Here is a 20465-nt window from a genome sequence, read left to right as displayed (position 1 = left end):
GCTTCGCCAGTCTGCCTCGTTGTTGGGGGTGCTTGCGCCTTCTGTACCGACTGTGGAGATGGCATCTGGCCATCACCTGTGGTGAGGTCCCCGTCCTCGGTACTGCTTGTGGTATCGGCGTTGGCTGCCACTCAGGTTGATTCCCTCTTCGTGTCGGTGGAGGAAGCTTCGCCAGAGTCCAGGCAGGGTTGACTTCTCGATACCCATCACGAGGTCGTCGATCCTCGACATCAAGACGGGTTCAGGATGCTCTTATGGAGCTTTTGTCCGATACCGATGAGGAGCACTCGTGGGAAGAGGAGGAAGACCCCAGATATTTTTCAGAGGAAGAGTCATGTGGGGTTCCCTCTGATCCTACTCCGCCAATTGAAAGTAGAATGTCTTCACCTGAGATTCTTTCTTTCTCATCTTTTGTTCTGGAAATGTCTATGGACATTCCATTCCCTATGGAGGTTGTGGATGAGCCCAGGGCCGAGATTCTCGAGGTCTTGGATTATTCTTCTCTGCCTGCTGAGGTTGCAACGGCCCCCTTGCATAATATGCTCAGGGAAGTACTTATGCGAAATTGGTCGTGCCCTCTTTCTAACCCAGTGGTCCCCAAAAAATCCGAGTCCCAGTCAGAGTCCATGGAGAGCCTGTAATGGTGAAAGCCCAACTTCCTCACGATTCCATGGTGGTGGACTCTGCTCTCAGAAGAGCCAAGAGTACTAGAGACTATGCCTCGGCACCCCCAGGCAGAGAGTCTAGGACCTTGGATTCTTTTGGGAGGAGAACGTATCAGGCCGCTATGCTCGCCGCCAGCATCCAAACTTACCAGCTCTACACGAGCATCCACTTGCGGAACTCGGTGAGGCAACTGTCTAGTTTGGTTGAAGCACTTCCTCCGGAGCTCGCCGAACCTTTTCACCAGGTGGTCAGGCAGCAGAAGGCATGTTGCAAATTGCTGGCCAGGGTGACTTACAACACTTTTGATGTAGCATCCCGAGTAGCTGCTCAGGGTATAGTGATGCGCAGACTCTCATGGCTGCGTGTCTCTGATCTGGATCATAAGACCCAGCAGCGAGTGGCGGATGTTCCTTGCCGGAGGGGGGAGGGATAATCTTTTTGGAGAGAAAGTAGAGGACATAGTCGATCAGATCAAAAGCACCATGATGCTATGGATTCTGTCTCCCGCCGGGTGTCTTCTGCTACCACCTCCTCATCCAGGAGGCTTTTTGGAGGGAGGAGGAGTGCTCCCTATTCCTATAATAGGCGTAGGAACACTCCTGCTTCTCGGCAGCCACTTCAGGCTCAGTCCCAGCACACGTGTTCCCGTCAATGCCGTGCCCCTAAGGCCCCTAGGGCTCCCCAGCAAAAGCAAGGGACGGGCTTTTGACTGGCTCCAGTGCAGCATAGCCTCAGAAAAAGTGTCCGTACTGGACAGCTTGCCAGTCGGGGGGAGGTTGATATTTTTTCACCAAAGATGGCCTCTTATAACCTCCGACAGGTGGGTTCTTCAAAATATCCGGTTAGGATACACTCTCAAGCCTCCAAATTGCCTGCCAGGAGTTCAGTCCTTCAGCTCCCAGCACAAGCAGGTACTTGCAGAGGAACTCTCTGTCCTTCTGAAGGCCAATGCGGTCGAACCCGTTCCACCAAGGGAAGAAGGGCTGGGATTCTACTCCAGGTCCTTCCTTGTGCAAAAGAAAATAGGGGGGATGCGTCCCATCCTAGACCTAAGGGCCCTGAACAAATTCCTAGTCCGAGAAAAGTTCAGCATGGTTTCCCTGGGCACCCTTCTTCCCATGATTCAGGAAAATGATTGGCTATGCTCTCTGGACTTAAAGGATGCCTATACTCGCATCTCGATACTCCCAGCTCACAGGAAGTATCTTCGATTTTGGTTGGGACAAGGAGCCAGTGAAGTGACTTGAGGAGAGGGCTAATATGAGCATAGCGACATTGGCGGAATATTAATCGTGCAATAGAATTTTGAACAGATTGAAGGGGAGAGTGGCTTAATGGGAAACCTGTGAGAAGCAAGTTGCAATAATCTAAGCGAGAGGTGATAAGAGTGTGGATGAGGGTTCTGGTAGTGTGCTCAGAAAGGAAAGGGTGAATTTTGGTGATATTATAGAGAAGGAAACAACAGGTTTTAGCAGTCTGCTGAATATGTGCAGAGAAGGAGAGGGAGGAGTCGACGATGACCCCAAGGTTACGAGCTGATGAGACAGGAAGGATGAGAGTGTTTATCCACAGAAATAGAGAATGGGGGAAGAGGAGAGGTTGGTTTGGGTGGAAAGATAATAAGCTCAGTCTTGGTCATGTTTAGTTTCAGATGGCGGTGAGACATCCAGGCAGCAATGTCAGAGAGGCAGGCTGATACTTTGGCCTGGATTCCTGCTGAGATTTTTGGTGTGGAGAGGTAGATCTGGGAGTCGTCAGCGTAAAGATGATACTGAAAACCATGGGATGAGATCAGAGTACCAAGGGAAGAAGTATAGATGGAGAAGAGAAGAGGTCCCACGACAGTATACACTGAAAGTACGCTGGGAGAGATAAGAAGAAAACCAGGAAAGAACAGAGCCCTGAAATTCAAGTGAGGACAGCGTATCAAGGAGTAGCTGTGATCAACAGTGTCAAATGCAACAGATAGATCTAGAAGGATGAGGATAGAATAGTGCCCTTTGGATCTGGCCAGGAACAGGTCATTGGAGACTTTAGCAAGTGCTGTTTCGGTTGAATGAAGAGGGCGAAAGCCAGATTGAAGTGGATCAAGAATAGCTTGAGATGAAAGAAAGTCAAGGCAATGGCGGTGAACAGCACGTTCAAGTATCTTGGATAGGAAAGGGAGGAGGGAGATGGGCGATAGTTGGAAGGACAGATAGGGTCCAATGAAGGTTTTTTTAAGGAGTGGTGTGACTATGGCATGTTTGAAGGCATCAGGAACAGTTGCAGTGGAAAGTGAAAGATTGAGGATATGACAGATAAAAGGGATGACAGTAGGAGAGAGAGTGTTAAGTAGATGGGTGGGAATAGGATCAGAGGAGCAGGTAGGTAGTTTCGAGGAGGAAAGATGTGTAGTTTCCTCTTCAGTGATTTCAGAAAAGGAAGAAAAGGAGGCAGGGGTTGGAGGGTTGAGAGAATGGACTAAGGGAAGGAGAGGTGGAGGTGACCTGGTTGAGAATTCAAGTTCCTGGTCACTTGCAGCAGATGAATCCAGGAACTATTGGGTTAAGTCCACCTACCAGCAGGCGGAGATAGAGATAAACAAACTAAAGGCAGTGATGCCAGACGGCCAGCTCCTTCCTCAGTTAGTATGTCTCTATCTCAGCAGGTGGTGGACGGCTTTTCTCCAGCTCCTGGGCCCAAGGCCTCTGAGGGTGCTCCAGGGCCGGTGGCCAGTTTGAGCTGGGGGTGGCGGACTGGTGGTGTCCCCTTTAGCAGCATACTCAGTTGCTGAGTCCCTGCTGCACCTCAAATTCCCTCTGAACTGGCTTTTGCTGTTCCTTTCCTTCCATGTTTGTTTCTGCCTCCTCACTAAAAAAAAAAAGAAGAGAACCATAGAATGTATTTAAAAGAGAAACAGGGAAGCACAGGGAAGTGTGTTTTTACTGAGAGTAGGTTTGTGTTACTGCTGTCCAAGTCCTCTTTTCTGTTGCCTGCTTGTCTGAGCCTGCCTTGAAGTGGAGTCGGAGAGTTTTTTTCTTTTGCTCAGCTGTCAGTTCCTGTGCTTTCCCGGTCCGGGTTAAGTCCTGCTGGGTTCCTGTTTGGGGGCGGGCGACGGCAGCGGAGGTGGTAAAACGCTGTTCCCGATGCAGAAAACGGCGTTTGGCGGTGGGCCTTTGCAGCGCAGGGTGCGCTGATTTTGCGGGACTCGACGGAGCAGTGGCCCTCCCCCCCCCCCCCCGAGAGCGTGCTTTCCCACCCGGAGCCTAGCGATTCTTGCGCCATTTTGCGATCGGTCGCGGAGCCGGCTCCAGTTGTGGTTTTGGGCAAAGCTGCTTCTCAGATGGTAGGGGAGTCGGGGGGGCCGTCAGGCACTGTGGCCGGTGGTGCAGGTGTCATGGTTGTGACCTCCGTTGCAGGTGAGGAGTTTTCGCCAGAGTTTATTTTGCTATCTGGCGTTTTTATTGAAAAGGGCCTTGCCCCCCCACCACGCGGCTGCGACAACTTCGGCCTTTGATCCTCTCAGGGGGTCTGGGGGTAACCAAGAGATTTTTGGGTTTTTCTCCAGAGAATTTCTCTTCCCTTAAAAAGCCTAGGCCTTTTTTGGGGTCTGAGGAGGGGTCCTGCACACAGTCGCCTGCAGCTCCCTCCGTGGTGGCTCTCTCGGAGCAGACGGGGGTAGAGGACGTGGAGGACGGTGTCCTCACTGACCAACCGGAGGACTTTTCCGCCGTGAGGATTTTCCAAAAGGAGGAGTTGTCCTCCTTTATCTCTCAGGCGCTGGAAGCCCTGAATATAGAGGACCCTGAGGTTGCGGCTTCTCAGGTGGTCAACCCCAAGATGGCTAGTACCAGACGACCTTCTAAGGCCTTTCCGGTACATGAAGCTATTGAAGAGTTGATTTCGGCCCAGTGGGCAGATCCGGATGGGGGACTGAAAGTAGCCAGGGCTATGGCCAGGCTATATCCGGTTTCAGCGGACCGTGTAGAGCAGTTTGCTCTTCCTAGGGTGGATGTCCTGGTGACGGCGATCACTAAGAAGACTACTGTTCCAGTGGAAGGTGGTGTGGCACTTAAGGATATGCAAGACAGACCACTAGAGGCCTCTTTAAAACGTGCCTTTGAGGTGTCTGCTTTGACACTTCAAACTTCTGTTTGTAGTTCTTATGCCACTAGATCTTGTCTCAGTTGGCTACATTCTGTCATGGATTCGATTTCGGAGTCTGATATGCCGGGAACTCCTCAGATGTCGCTGATGGATATTGGGCTGGCATACTTGCTGGATGCCTTGTATGATTTGGTCCGTGCTTCGGCCAAACTCATGGCCTTGACCGTTTCCTCTCGGCATCTTCTGTGGCTCCATCATTGGGCCATAGATATGGCCTCTAAGCAATGGCTCATTAAATTGCCTTTCTGAGGGAAATTGCTTTTTGGGGAAGACCTAGAAAAGATTGTTAAAGATCTGGGAGATTCCAAATCTCAGCGTCTTCCGGAGAATAGACCCAAGTCTACTTCCAGGCAGGGAGCCTCGAGGTCATGTTTCAGAGAGACGCGACGGTATCACCCCAACACAGCCTTTCAGCGTCCTCGTTTTGGGCAGCATTCTTCCTTTCGCAACGAGAAGCGTCCGGCTGGACCCCCCTCTCGTCAGGGGGCTACTTCTCGGGCCTCCCAATGATGGGGCACGAGACCACTCGGGAGGAGAGCAGATCTGTGGTCGGCTTTCTCTTTCTTCCAGAGTGGGTCAGAATTACTTCGGACCAGTGGGTCCGCAATGTGGTGCAAGAAGGTTACAAGTTAGAATCCTTCTCTCCCATCACAGACTTTTTTCTGGAGTCCCGCTGTGTATCGGTTCTGCAGTGTTTGCGAGACCTGCTAAGCATAGGGACTATCGTGCCTGTTCCTCCTCTTGAAAGGCGCACAGATCGGTACTCCATCTTCTTTGTGGTTCCAAAGAAGGGAGGGGCTTTTCAGTCTATTCTCGATCTCAGAAAAGTAAACCAGTTTTTGCGGGTTCGTCACTTCCGCATGAAGGGCAGTTATTGCTGCTGTTCAACCAGGCGAGTTTTTGATGGCTCTCGATTTTGAGGGAAGCTTACCTGCACATTCCCATTTGGCAGCCCCATCAGAGATTTCTCAGATTTGCGGTGCTGGGTCAGCACTTCCAGTTTCGGCCCCTTCCTTTTGGAATGGCCACTGCCCCATGCACTTTTTCCAAGGTTGTGGTGGTGGCGTTTCGGAAGGAGGGGATTCGAGTGCATCCATATCTCGACAACTGGCTGATTTGGGCGACGACAGCAGAGGAGAGTCGAGTGGTCATCGACCGAGTGATTGCGGTGTTGCAATCCTTAGGTTGGCCTAGTGGTTAGGGTGGTGGACTTTGGTCCTGGGGAACTGAGGAACTGAGTTCGATTCCCGGCACAGGCAGCTCCTTGTGACTCTGGGCAAGTCACTTAACCCTCCATTGCCTGCCGCTTTGAGCCTGCCATGAGTGGGAAAGCGCGGGGTACAAATGTAACAAAAAAAAAATATGGACAAGAGTCATCTGGTTCCTACTCAGTCTGGAGTATCTTGGAGTGCAATTCGATACGAAGCAGGGGAAGGTGTTTCTCCCCGAGGGGCGAAGGATGAAGTTGCTTTCTCAGGTATGGACCTTATTGAGTCGTTGCGCTCCCCGAGTGTGGGACTGTGTTCAGCTCCTCAGTTCCGTGGCGGCGACCTTGGAGGTCATTCCATGGGCAAGGGCTCACATGCGTCTTTTCAGAATTTCCTTTTGAGCAGATGGTCGCCGACATTGCTGGATTATCAACGACGCCTTCCTTGGTCGAGCCGGGCCAGGGACAGTCTCGCGTGGTGGCTCTGGTCAGCCAATTTGCAGAAGGGTGTTTCTCTGGCATCTCCCAATTGGGTGGTAGTTGTGACGGATGCCAGCCTTGTGGGCTGGGGAGCCCATTGTCTTCATCGAGTAGCCCAGGGATTGTGGAGTCCTCTCGAAGCGACTTGGCCGATAAATCGTCTGGAGTTGCGAGCAGTCGTGAATGCGCTGCAGAGTTTTCAGGACCTTCTGCAGGGGCAGGCGGTTCGTGTATTCTCGGACAACACCACGATGGTGGCCTACATCATCGGCAGGGGGGCACTCGCAGTCTTCCCTTGGCAGTGGAAGTGTCTCGTCTTCTAGTATGGGCGGAAGCGCATGTTAAGTGTCTGTTGGCAGTGCACATTGTGGGTTAAGACAATGTTCAAGCGGATTTTCTCAACCGTACTCTTTTGGACGCAGCGGAATGTACGCTGTCGGACTCGGCTTTTCGGCTGATCCGTCAACGTTGGGGAAGACCAGTAATGGATCTCATGGCCATGGCTTACAATGCCAAAGTTCCCCAGTTCTTCAGCTGGAAACGGCAGCTAGGATCCGCAGGATTGGACGCTGTTCTCCAGCCATGGCCAGAACATCAGCTACTGTATGTTTTTCCTCCGTGGCCTCTGATAGGGAGAGTTCTTTGCCGCATAGGGCAACATCGGGGCCCGGTCGTTCTAGTGGCCCCAGACTGGCCCCAACGGCCGTGGTATGCAGATCTCGTTCGAGCACTCTCAGAGCCACCATTGCGACTTCTGGTGTCTCCCGATCTGCTGCATCAAGGGCCAGTTCAGATGGAAAATCCCTCCTACTTTGGTCTTACGGCCAGCCTGGCTATTGCGAGGCGGCAGCTGAGGAAGAAGGGATTTTCAGGACCAGTCATTGCCACTCTTTTGGGGATATGGAAGCAGTCTACTTCAGCAGTGTACGCGCGAGTGTGGGAAGCTTTCTCAGTGTGGTGTGCTTTGCATGCTGAATCACCTTTTTGGGCGGACATTCTGGTTATTCTGGAGTTCCTTCAGGATGGTCTTCAAAAGGGATTGGCATATAATTCCCTTCGAGTGCAGGTGGCCGCGCTAGCTTGTTTTAGGGGCAAACTGAACGGTTCCTCTTTAGCAGCTCACTCTGATGTGGTCTGTTTCCTACGCGGGGCTCTTCAGCTTCGGCCTCCTCTGCGGCAGCCGTGCCCGGCGTGGCATTTGAATGTGGTACTGGGAGCCCTCCAGGTCCCACTATTTGAGCCGTTGAATAAGGTTTCTGAGAAGGATCTAACACTTAAGACAGTGTTTTTGATGGCCATTGCTTCAGCTAGGAGGATTTCTGAAATTCAGACTTTGTCTTGCAGAGATCCTTTTTTTGCAGTTTTCTGAAGCAGGGGTGTCAATCCGGACGGTGCCGTCGTTTCTACCTAAAGTGGTTTCGGCTTTCCATGTCAATCAGGCGGTTTGTGTTCCGTCTTTTCGAAGAGAGGATTATCCGGGGGAGTTTGTCTCGCTATGTTTCCTGGATGTACAGAGAGCCTTGTTTCGGTACTTGCAGATCTCTAACGAGTTTCAACGCTCGGATCATCTCTTTGTGCTTTTGTCGGGATCGAAAAGAGGTGAGGCGGCTTCTAAGACTTTCATTGCTCGCTGGATTAGGGAAGCCATTTGGAGCGGCGTATCTGCTACAAGGGTGGTCGTCTCCAGTGGCCCTGAAGGCGCATTCTACTCGGGCACAGGCGGCCTCTTGGGCAGAGGCGTTGGCCTTATCTCTGGAAGAGATTTGTCGGGCGGCTACTTGGGCGTCCCGTCATACTTTTGCGAAGCATTACAGGCTAGATGTGTCTGCTCGGGAGGATGCGAGTTTTGGGGCGGGAGTGTTGGCGCGGGGAGCGTCGGCTTCCCACCCTACTTAAGGAATGCTTTGGTACATCCCACTGGTTCCTGGATTCATCTGCTGCAAGTGACAAGGAAGGTAAAATTATGTCTTACCTGATAATTTTCTTTCCTTTAACGCAGCAGATGAATCCAGGATCCCTCCCTAGTTCAGCCGACGGGTTTTCATTTTCCGTTCAGTGTGGCTATTTTTTCCTTCCGGGTTCTCTTTTACAGAGTTCAGACAGATATGGGAATACGGAAAGGATTCCAATTTCTGGATCAAGTTGCAGTTATTTTGAAGTTCTTATTTGGTTCTCTGTTTTTCATAGTGAGGATGGTATTTTTTATATTCACATAGTGCACACTTACCAACCAACATCAGATTAGGTACACTGTTCAATCTTTTTCCTCTTTCCCTGCAGAGATCACGCAGCAAGAGGAGGAGGAAGTGAATGGCTGCACAATGAGCTGCTCTTCTTCCTATGCCGGCCTAGGTGGGCCTCTGTACAGCCCTGCAGTTAACATAAACAATCAGGTCTCAGCTGGCACAAGAGAAGGAAGCGGCTGGCCAAATGGGCAGCTATTCATTTCCTCTTCTTGCTGCACAATCTCTGAGGGGGGAAGAGATTTAGGAGAGTAGCTGATGCTGGTTCCTTCAAAAAATTCTGCACAAATTCTCTGTTTCACAGAATTCTCCCAGGAGCGAATAACTTCTATTCTCTTGCTGCACTATGGTGTGATAGTGATCACCCCGCATTATCTCAATAGACCCTAACATAAGTTTTTATCATTCAACTTGGTAGAATGAGTTATTCCTTAGTGTAATTATTAAGTGCTGTCTGGCTGCATGTTCTAGTATAATTTGTTTGTAAGTAGCTTCTTGCTCACTCCTTTTCTGTTATGTTGTACATAAATACCCAGTATACCTGAATGTAACTCACCTTGAGCTACTACTGAAAAGGTGTGAACAAAATCCAAATAAATAAATAAGTGTCTTGTAACAATTTTATCTGATCTGGTGGCGTCATAGGACCTGGGTTTCTTTTCACAGTGGGGATCGGCTGTGTACTTGTGTTACAAGAAATCTGTGGCAAAGACTAACGCAATATCTTACAAAGCTGGTGAGTGTACGGTTTTGTTTCTTTGTCATAGCAATAGTTCAATCTTTCAGTCACGTATATATATCTGTTCTGTCCTCTGACAGCCTTGCACTAGTTTATAACGTGATCCTAAAATGTGTGTAATGCTTTTACAGTTATTCTCATTTCTAAGGATTATCATTGCTGGAGTTCTTACTCTGCAAAGATACATGAGCAAAGCATTGTGTGTAATGTAGTTCACAAGCAGTGCAACCACACTTGCTTGGCTGTACAAGAACTGTTACCACTGGTTGTGAGGCTGCCCAGACCTCCTCTCTCTCTGTGCCAAGCTTGGCTCTTTTGTCTTCCTGCTATCATTTCCTGGTCATTTTCACTATCTCTGTCCTGGGAGGTCAGCTAGGCATGACCTTTCCCTCCAATCGAGGGCTGTCCTCTAGCACCTCCCTTGCCACCCAGTGGTAGGCTCTGTCCCCATTGGTCGCTATCTGCTCCTCCCTGAGCCTGTGTGAAGCTCAACACCCCTTTGTCCTTTCAGCCATGAGGCATTCACCATCTTGGCCCAGATAGCTTTGTCCTGCTGGAACTCCTTGCAACGAACTTGGGTTTTTACCTTGAAAATATCTCCTCCCTAATGAGATATCGCACATTCCAGTCACCCAACTTTGAACCACTTCTACCTGTTCAACTATCTTTCTCCTTTGCAATAAAGCTACCTCTCCTCAGATCTCCACCTCCAACAGCTCTCAGATTAAGGAGTCTCTGTGCCCTGGAGCAGCACTTCTGAACATCTGTCTGTGAGTAAATTATCTGTGATTTATTCAAATAAAAGAGGCTTCATAAAAATAATAGAGACTCCAGGTGTGACTGCTGTGCCAAGGTTATACTCTAAGATATCATGACTTTACAGTAATAAGTCTATGAGAGTCTTAACAGTAAAAACCCAAGAGTAAAATGAAATAGCTAATGAAGAAAGTTTGGAGCAGGACAATCATAGTGCCTTTAAAAAGAGTCATCTGAACTGCATGTAAAAATACCAGCAGGAGAGTTAAGTGTGAAAGTACAAATGTGTGTGAATTAACCAGTCCAGAAAAGGAAAAAGAAATCGAGTAGCTTTGCTTGTGTTGTCTAGATGTTTGTGATCTGCATTTAAGTGAACTTGTGGCTAAAGAAAACCGATGTATGGGACTGTCTAAAGTTTAAAATGCATTTATCAGACGAGCTAAGTTTGTGAAAAAGAAACAGAAGATGTATAGAAGTTAAATCCAGTGTCTGCCTGCTAGCATTTTCTGGCTGACTGCATTCTTAAGGGTGATCGAGTTAATTGCCTTCCTATTGTTTCTTTTAAGTACTCTTCCCTCCTCGAACAGCTACCCCTTCCCTCTGGGTCGTCAGTAATTAAAGGCAGCTAAAGGATTCAGAAGGAGAAACTGTTTGTGTTGGCAAGTCTGTGAAGATTTCATTTTAAGTAAGCATAAGAAGTTTAAGAGATAAAAGGAGTTAAAGTGACAGAATTGATCAGGAACTTTGAAATAGTACAATAGAGGGAGACAGAGCCTTCTAGCTTGAGTTTCACACCTCTGCGCTGATCACTTGACGATGCTTTGAAGTTCCCCCTCCCCATTCCCTCTAGCCCAAGTCAGAAATCTGAGCCCTAGAAGGTCTCCAGGGCAACAGGGTGAAGCAATCAGTTGCTAGGTCACTGATGGGAGAGGACCCTGACTCAAAGCTTCTCTTCCTCCTCCCTTCTCCTCTGCTCATTAACTTAGCCATGAAACCTGATCCAGTTGATTCCAGCAGCTTGAAAGGCAGACTTAACCCAGAGCATAGAGAGAGAAGCCACTGAAGCAGTTTCATCACGGCTCTCTATACTGTCAGCCTCCCTGCATACAAGAGCTGACCTCTTGCTTAATAAATACAGATAAGCAAACAAGCACAGAATGGCAGGATTTAATGCCTCACAGACAGTAACAGATGAAGTGTCCCCTGTACCAGATACGCAGGAACAGCCAGAGGGCAACGCAGATACAGTAGACATCTTCTCCCTCCAGGTCCAACAAGGGTTCAAGGGTAGAAGAACTTGCCAGTTAACCCAGAAATTCCTGGAAATTTATCAAGCAAAGCAGGAAAAGTATAGCAAGAAACTAATCAGGCGCTGGGGGGAGGTAGGGGAAAACATGCGTATTGCTTCAAAGGTAGGGCAGACAAGGACACCTGTCAGTCATCAATAGAGACCAGCTATGCACGGTACCAGCAAAAGGCAGAAGAGTATTGCCAGTTCCTAGATGAGACAAATACAGATCAGAGTCTTTTGAGAAAGGCGTTCCAAGAAGCCAAAGACCGAAAGCGTAACGCGGAAGTAGCCAAGGCTGTAAAGAAAACAGTGAATACAACTGTAGACCCACAAGACAGCAGCTCCCTGCGCTCCCACTCTTCTAGACACACATCCAAAACCTTGAGATCATCCAAGTCAGGGGCAACAAACCGCTCCATCCAATCGACAGCTTTGGCGGCCCTTTTGGTGCGGGTTATGGCAGAGGTGGCTAAGGCTCAGCATCGCTACATTGAACAAGAAACCACCCTGAAGCTAAAATGGGTTGCGCTGGAGGTTGAGATAGCCCGCAGGAGGGCCGAGATGGAGGTTGGAGAAACGCGCAAAAGAGCAGAGATGGAGGCTGAGACTGGGCGTGAAAAAGCTGAGCAGGACATTATCACAGAAGCGGTCCAGCAAGAGAAAGAAATAGCTTTACTAGAGGGAAAGTCCAAGGCTCTCGAAGCTGCTGTAGGTCAGAATGACAGAGAGAAACGACTTAGCCATCTTGTCTCTGAAGATCCTGCTCTAAGAACCAAAACTCATGCGATGGCACACACCACATCATTGAAGCAGTTCGAGTCAGAAGAACCCTCATATCCTGAGGAACCCGACCCATTCTCAGCAGATTCCAATTTACCTGAAATGAGCGAGCCCAAGGCAGAGCGCGCTACGGAGGCAAGCCTGTATGACAGTGATCCACATGCATGCATGCACATGGATGCAGTACCACTGGCACTCGCTCCAGAAAGATGCGCTAACAGAGATGCTCCATCTCAGCCACAGAGTCTGAGCCTTCACACAGGGTGGAGGCAAAAGGGACCTGAGCAAGAACGCTCACCACAGAGTCTGAGCCTTCACACAGAGCGGGGGCAAGTGAGACCCGAGCAAGAACGCTCATCGCAAAGTCTGAGCCCTCACACAGGGTGGAGGCAAAAGAGACACGAGCAAGAACGCTCATCGCAGAGTCTGAGCCTTCACACAGGGTGGGGGCAAAAGAGACCGGAGCAGTCGCTCTCAAGCAGGATATTGTCTGAACTTCCTTGGTCTAAACCAGAGGGAGCTGGACAGCCACACTCCTCATCAGGCGTCAGAGAGGCACAAGCCAACCAACCGGCAGTGATGTCAGCTGAGCGACTTGAAGTCACAGCAAGAGATGAGCCAGCAGAGTATCTGACCAACAAAGATCTGGGGAGCGCAGAGCTTACCCAGTCCAATGACCGCCCTGAGAGCTACAGGGCAGGGAAATCCAATTCCAAGGATGCCATAGCGAGTATAAAGCTTACTTTTAAGCAAGAGATGTACACAATGCCACACGGGCTGGGAAAGGAAACAGCCGCACGTATAGAAGAATTGAATTCAGATCATCCCCCCAAAGATGGCGAAGTACCTATCAAGTGTACAGAACATGGCAACGACCAGAGCGTCTATGCCGTACACCCAGATGGTGCCGAACCGAACTCTAACCCCGAGTCGAATCATGGCGGGGAGACGGAGGAGGAGAAAGGCACCAACATTCTAAGCCACTTCGAGATGCACGAAGGTGTGTGAAGGAAACCGTGAAGGGAGATGCTGCACCAAGACATGCTTGACCGAAGTGCACCTTGAAGGACGGCGTGACAGAGCACCCAAAACGTATGTTGTCATAGATTAGCAGAGCAACAGGTCCCTCACAAGATCAGAGCGCCATGACCTGTTTGACATCCACCAAAACTCCCCAGACAGCATCAAAACTTGTGCAAGGGCTGTACAGACGGCAGGGCAAGCAGCAAGAGATTAGGGGATAGAGACTATGAATGGCGACACCACGCCATGGTCACCCACAAGGGCTGAACGTGACCAGCTACCAGATGACAAGGGTGATATTCCCACGCTACAGGCTGCCCAGAATCACCATTACCTGAGGCCCACAACCGACCAGCTCACACACTTGAATCCAGATGCAGAGATCTCGCTCTTGCCAGACAGAGATGCACCAGAACCTCTGGACATCTGTGAATCATGCAGGAGCCCACACAGTGTTCCCTATGCACACCCACTCAACTTGGGTTGGACAACAGTAGGCGATGCCTGCCTCAAGCGAACAAGAAAGTCAAATGTCAAGGTACTTTACACTAATGTCCTAGAAAGCGGGTGCTCTTCCTTGTTCGAGCCATGTACCAACCACCTAACCACCAAAGAAGCTCCTTCCTAGAAGGAATAGAGCTTTGTCCCAGCGCTCTACAAAACAAGCTCTAAAGCAGACTTAGGAGAACACCTGGGAAGCTCAGTGTTCCAGAACACCAAAGATGGAGACGAACCTGCCTTCTCCATAAAAGATAGAGTTCCTGAACATAATGAGTACAGAGTTCAGTACACATGAGTCATCATCTTCAGTAGACCATACTAGAGATCTGAAGGGCCCAGACTTAGAACACCTGGGAAGCTCAGTGTTCCAGACCACCGAAGATGGAGACAAACCTGCCTTCTCCATAGAAAATAAAGAGTTCCTGAGCATGATGAACAAAGAGTTCAGTAAAGATGAGTCATTCCCTTCAGTAGACCGTGCCAGAGACCTGAAGGACCTAGACTTGGGTGTGGACACACCCTCATTTCAACGCCACCTTGGCCTAAGCTGGGACCCAAAAAAGGACATCTTCACCTTTTGGGTCTCCACCCAGCTGCAACAGCGCATCCAGCATCTTGAATCCTGTTCCTGCTAAGCCAAGTTCGTCCCAGCATCTGGTTCCAGCCAAGCTTGTTAGTTTAGTCCTGCTTGGGAGGTTTTGCCTCCTGCTGCCGTTCAACGACAGTAGGCCAAGGACTCATGTTGTTCCAGAGTTTGTGACTGTTTGTTTGAAGCCTGGGATCGTGACAGCCAGTGGACAGCCTGAATGTCAATAATGGACTTTGCATGAGATTAATTTGATAAATTATGATAATAAGGATAGTGGTATCTACCGATACCAGGTGGGGAGTGTACTGTCCTCTGACAGCCTCGCACTAGTTTATAACGTGATCTTAAAATGTGTGTAATGCTTTTACTGTTATTCTCATTTCTAAGGACTATCATTGCTGCAGTTCTCACTCTGCAAAGATACATGAGCAAGGCATTGTGTGTAATGTAGTTCACAAGCAATGCAACCACACTTGCTTGGCTGTACAAAAACTGTTACCACTGGTTGTGAGGCTGCCCAGACCTCCTCTCTCTCTCTCTGCCAAGCTTGGCTCTTTTGTCTTCCTGCTATCATTTCCTGGTCATTCTCACTATCTCTGTCCTGGTAGGTCAGCCAGGCATGACCTTTCCCTCCAATCGAGGGCTGTCCTCTAGCACCTCCCTTGCCACCCAGTGGTAGGCTCTGTCCCCATTGGTCGCTATCTGCTCCTCCCTGAGCCTGTGTGAAGCTCAACACCCCTTTGTCCCTTCAGCCATGAGGCATTCACCATCTTGGCCCAGACAGCTTTGTCCTGCTGGAGCTCCCTGCAACAAACTTGGGTTTTTACCTTGAAAATATCTCCTCTCTAATGAGATATCGCACATTCCAGTCACCCAGCTTTGAACCACTTCTACCTGTTCAACTATCTTTCTCCTTTGCAATAAAGCTACCTCTCCTCAGATCTCTACTACTACTACTACTACTATTTAGCATTTCTATAGCACTACAAGGCGTACGCAGCGCTGCACAAACATAGAAGAAAGACAGTCCCTGCTCAAAGAGCTTACAATCTAATAGACAAAAAATAAATAAAGTAAGCAAATCAAATCAATTAATGTGAACGGGAAGGGTAGATGGAGGCGAGTGGTTATGAGTCAAAAGCAATGTTAAAGAGGTGGGCTTTCAGTCTAGATTTAAAGGTGGCCAAGGATGGGGCAAGACGTAGGGGCTCAGGAAGTTTATTCCAGGCGTAGGGTGCAGCGAGACAGAAGGCGCGAAGTCTGGAGTTGGCAGTAGTGGAGAAGGGAACAGATAAGAAGGATTTATCCATGGAGCGGAGTGCACGGGAAGGGGTGTAGGGAAGGACGAGTGTGGAGATATACTGGTTAGTAGAAGAAGTTTGAACAGGATGCGAAAATGGATAGGGAGCCAGTGAAGGGTCTTAAGGAGAGGGGTAGTATGAGTAAAGCGACCCTGGCGGAAGACGAGACGGGCAGCAGAGTTTTGAACCGACTGGAGAGGGGAGAGGTGACTAAGTGGGAGGCCAGCAAGAAGCAGATTGCAGTAGTCTAAACGAGAGGTGACAAGGGTGTGGATGAGGGTTTTGGTAGAGTACTCGGAAAGAAAGGGGCGGATTTTACGGATGTTGTAAAGAAAGCAACGACAGGTCTTGGCAATCTGCTGGATATGAGCAGAGAAGGAGAGAGAGAAGAGTCAAAGATGACCCCAAGGTTTCGAGCTGAGGAGACAGGGGGAATGAGAGAGCCATCAACAGAAATAGAAAACGGGGGGAGCGGGGAGGTGGGTTTGGGGGGGAAAATGAGAAGCTCGGTTTTGGTCATATTTAATTTCAGGTGGCGTTGAGACATCCAGACAGCAATGTCAGACAAGCACGCTGAAACTTTGGTTTGGATGCAAGGTGAGATATCAGGGGTAGAAAGGTAGATTTGGTAGTCATCAGCATAGAGATGGTAGGAAAAGCCATGGGATGAGATTAATGAACCAAGGGAAGAAGTGTAGATAGAAAAGAGGAGGGGACCAAGAACAGAACCCTGAGGTACGCCGACAGGCAGAGGGATAGAAGTAGAAGAGGATCCACCAGAGTGAACACTAAAGGTGCGGAGGGAGAGGTAGGAAGAGAACCAGGAAAGGACAGAGCCCTGGAATTCAAGTGAGGACAGGGTATCGAGAAGTATGCTGTGATCGACAGTGTCAAAAGCAGCAGAAAGATCAAGAAGAATGAGGATGGAGTATTGACCTCTGGATTTAGCCAGTAATAGGTCATTGGAGACTTTAGTAAGTGCAGTTTCGGTTGAGTGGAGAGGGCGAAAACCAGATTGTAGTGGGTCAAGAATAGCATGTGAGGAGAGAAAATCAAGGCAGCGGCAGTGAACAGCACGCTCAAGTAATTTGGAGAGAAAAGGAAGGAGGGAGATGGGTCGGTAATTAGAGGGACAAGTAGGGTCGAGTGAAGGCTTCTTAAGGAGAGGTGTGACCACAGCATGTTTAAAGGCAGCAGGGACAGTTGCAGTGGAAAGTGAGCGGTTGAGAATGTGACAGATAAAAGGAATAAGAGCAGGAGAGATGGCATTAAGAAGGTGGGTGGGAATGGGATCAGAGGAACAGGTGGTACATTTTGAGGAAGAAAGGAGAAGTGTAGTTTCCTCAATAGTAACTTCAGGAAAGGAGGAAAGGGAATGAGGGGAAGGAGAGAGAGGGGAACGGACTAGTGGAGGGAGAGGTGGTGAGGTAGAGAAAGCAAGGTTTATCTTTTGAACCTTGTTGTGAAAGAATTCAGCAAGGGTCTGAGGAGATAATGAAGGGGGAGTTGGGGGAGGGGGCACCTTGAGGAGAGAGTTCAATGTGGTGAAGAGAAGTCGAGGATTAGAGCCAAGAGAGTTGGTCAGTTGGATATAATAATCCTGTTTGGCACGTAAAGAGCAGATTGGAAGGAGGTCAGCATGAACTTAAAGTGTAAGAAATCAGCAAGGGCCCGAGATTTCCGCCAGAGGCGTTTGGCGGAGCGGGTACAGGAACTTAGGTAGCGGATATTAGAAGTCAGCCAAGGTTGGGGTTTTGTACGCCTTACAGGGCGGGTCATCAAAGGTGCAAGAGTGTCTAAGGCAGAGGATAGAGTATTGTTGTAAGAAGAAACAGCCTCGTTGACAGACGTGGATGGTGTCACAATAGAGAGGAGGTTTGAAACATGGGAGGATAGAGATGAAGGGTCAATATCGTGAAGATTCCTAGATAAATTAGATAAGATAGGACGGGACTGGGAGGGAGGAGATTTAAGTGTGAAAGTTATAAGATGGTGATCAGAGGAGGGAAGATCAGAGGCAAGGTAACTAGAGGGTGAACAGTTGGAGGAGAAGATGAGATCAAGACAGTGACCATTTTGATGAGTGGGGGAGGTGGAGCATAGTTGGAGATTAAAGGAGGATTTTAAAGCGAGTAACTTGGAAATATAAGAGTTGGAAGGATCATTAGCAGGAATATTAAAGTCACCAAGGATGAGAGAGGGGGAGGAAGGATCATGGAAGAAGGCAAGCCAGGCGTCAAAGTCACTGAGAAAGGATGAAAGGGACTTATCAGGGGGACGATAAATGACCGCTATTCGAAGAGGCAGAGGAGAGAAAAGGCCGATAAAGTGGACTTCAAAGGAGGAAAAACAGTGAGATTGAGGTGGAAGAAGGGGTTGAAATCTGGAGGAGGGAGAGAGAAGTAGTCCAACACCACCCCCACGGCCAGCAGGGCGAGGAGTATGTGAAAATAGATAACCGCCATGGCACAGGGCTGCGACTGAAGCAGAGTCATCAGGGCAGAGCCAGGTTTCTGTTATGGCGAGCAGATGGAGGTGATGCGAGATAAAGAGGTCCTGGATATAGGCGAGTTTGTTACAGATAGAGCGGGCATTCCATAGGGCGCAAGAGAAGGGCAGAGAAGAGGAGGGGAGTAGAGAAATAGAGATGAGGTTAGAGAGGTCGCGGTGAGATCTGTAGAGTTGGGATAATAGTTGGTGAGGGGGGCCAGGATTGGGATTGATGTCAGCGGCTGAGAGTAAGAGAAGGAGTAAAAGAGAGCAGAGGAGAGTAGGAGAGGTGTGGCCACGAAGGCGTCGAAGGCGAGAGGTATTTAGGTGGAATGGGGTAGGCAAAATGGACGGAAGAAAGAGGCGGAGATTAAAAGCCAAGAGGGAGGAAGAGGGTAGGAGAGAAGGTGAGGTGATGAAGTCGATGGATGGGCAGTGAGTTCCTGTAGCGGAGAGAGGTAGGGGGTGAGGGAAAAGATTAGGAAGGGACAGGGCTAGGAAGAGAATGTGAATAGGGGCCATAAATGACTGAGGTACTTTAGCAAATGGGAAGAAGATTAGATGTAAAGAGAAAAATGCCCCACGGCGCGCGGCACCTAGAGCGGAGGCCCTGAGTGGATCGGAGTGGACCTGGGTGTCACCCCGGAGAAGGCTGTAAGGATATGCAGATGAGCTGCAAGTCCTCCACAGCACCTGAAAGGCAGCCGGTGGTAGAGCTGGGCACCTCTCAGCTGAGGAAAGGCTTACCAGGGGTTAGAGCGAAGCCAGCATTCCTCCCCCTGAGGGTCGCCTGATCCTAGCCAAAAAGCACCTGGAAACTCTGTGCACTTGGAGCGAAGGCCCTGGGAAGATCGGGGTGGAACTGGAGTCACCCCGGATACAGCTGTGAGGAAATGCAGAAGGGCTGCAAGTCCTCCACAGCACCTGGTGGGAGCGCTGGGCACCTAGAGCGGAGGCCCTGAGTGGATCGGAGTGGACCTCCAACAGCTCTCAGATTAAGGAGTCTCTGTGCCCTGGAGCAGCACTTCTGAGCATCTGTCTGTGAGTAAATTATCTGTGATTTATTCAAATAAAAGAGGCTTCATAAAAATAATAGAGACTCCAAGTGTGACTGCTGTGCCAAGGTTATACTCTAAGATATCATTAACACATTTGAAAACTAAAATTCAGAATTTCCAGTGTTACTGCGTAATTATACTTCTATAAAAATGTGTTTATACATTTATTTCTTTTGACACATTGAGGTTATTATTTTAGAAGTTTATTTTAAGTGCATTATCAAAGATCCTTATAGCTAGCTCTGTTGGCTAAAATTGGCAAGCTGTTCTTATTCAGGTGGGACTGATATAGCAGCCAATTCCTACTTTTTAATGACGTCAATTACTAATGAATTTCAGTAAGTTTTAGCTGCAAAGAAGTACCTTGCAGAGCCATTGGAAGAGTTTTTCCAAAAATGTTTCTGTTTAACAAGTGCACTGAAAAGTACCATGGATTTCATTCACTTTTACTCAGATATGTCGTGACAGCCTTTGTATTGTCATGGAAGTAGGTTGAGATAGAATGAAGCATCAGTCCAGTGAGTCCATCCCCGACACACAGCTATCTGAATTCTTTGGTACTTTGTGTTAATAGTCGTGTTTTCCATGTAGGGTCCTTGTACTGTCAACACTGAAATGGTATGGTAATTAAGTTTCAGTTTTGATACACTGCATGTCGGTATATCATCTTCAAAGTTTTATAATAATAAAATTACTATCCATAGAAAAGATAACACAGGAAGTGGAGATAAAGATACACAGTTGCTCTCCTGGTTCATCATGTCCCTGATTCAATATATTGCAACACATTGACCCACTGGCCAGATATTAGTCATTTAAAGTTGTCTGGAATACCAAAGTGAAATGATTGATTTTCATGACTGATGTTCATCATGTCCTTGATTCAGTATATTGCACCACATTGACCTATCAATCATTTCTCTTTAGTATTCCAGACATCTTCAAAGACTAATTTGAAGATGTCTGGAATACTAAAGAGAAATGATTGATTTTCTGGACTGATTTAAATCTGGTGATGTTTCTAGTCTTAATTCCTGGGGAAGCTTATTCCACAAAAGTGCGCTCATAGTGAAGGCTGTATGTGTGGTGACTTTTAATCCAAATTCTTTTGCAGGAAGGAATAACAAGAAGATTTTGTTGATATGATCAGAAGGTTAGTTTTAATGCCAGCAGTAAATATATGGCTTTAATG

At 48.6% G+C, this 20465-nt stretch overlaps 1 protein-coding gene across 1 annotated transcript in view; it reads left to right on the top strand.

Annotated features, from left to right (window-relative positions):
* DENND4A (DENN domain containing 4A) overlaps positions 1–20465 on the top strand; it is a 576041-nt gene that overhangs the window by 87515 nt on the left and 468061 nt on the right. The window contains 1 exon segment of the mRNA XM_030189785.1: positions 9412–9481. Within this exon segment, the coding sequence (XP_030045645.1) occupies positions 9412–9481 (70 nt within the window).

The sequence above is a fragment of the Microcaecilia unicolor genome, chromosome 1, assembly GCF_901765095.1.
Source record: "Microcaecilia unicolor chromosome 1, aMicUni1.1, whole genome shotgun sequence".
Taxonomy (NCBI): Eukaryota; Metazoa; Chordata; class Amphibia; order Gymnophiona; family Siphonopidae; genus Microcaecilia; species Microcaecilia unicolor.
Note: the sequence above shows the minus strand (reverse complement) of the source record. Positions and strands in the feature narration are given on the sequence as shown.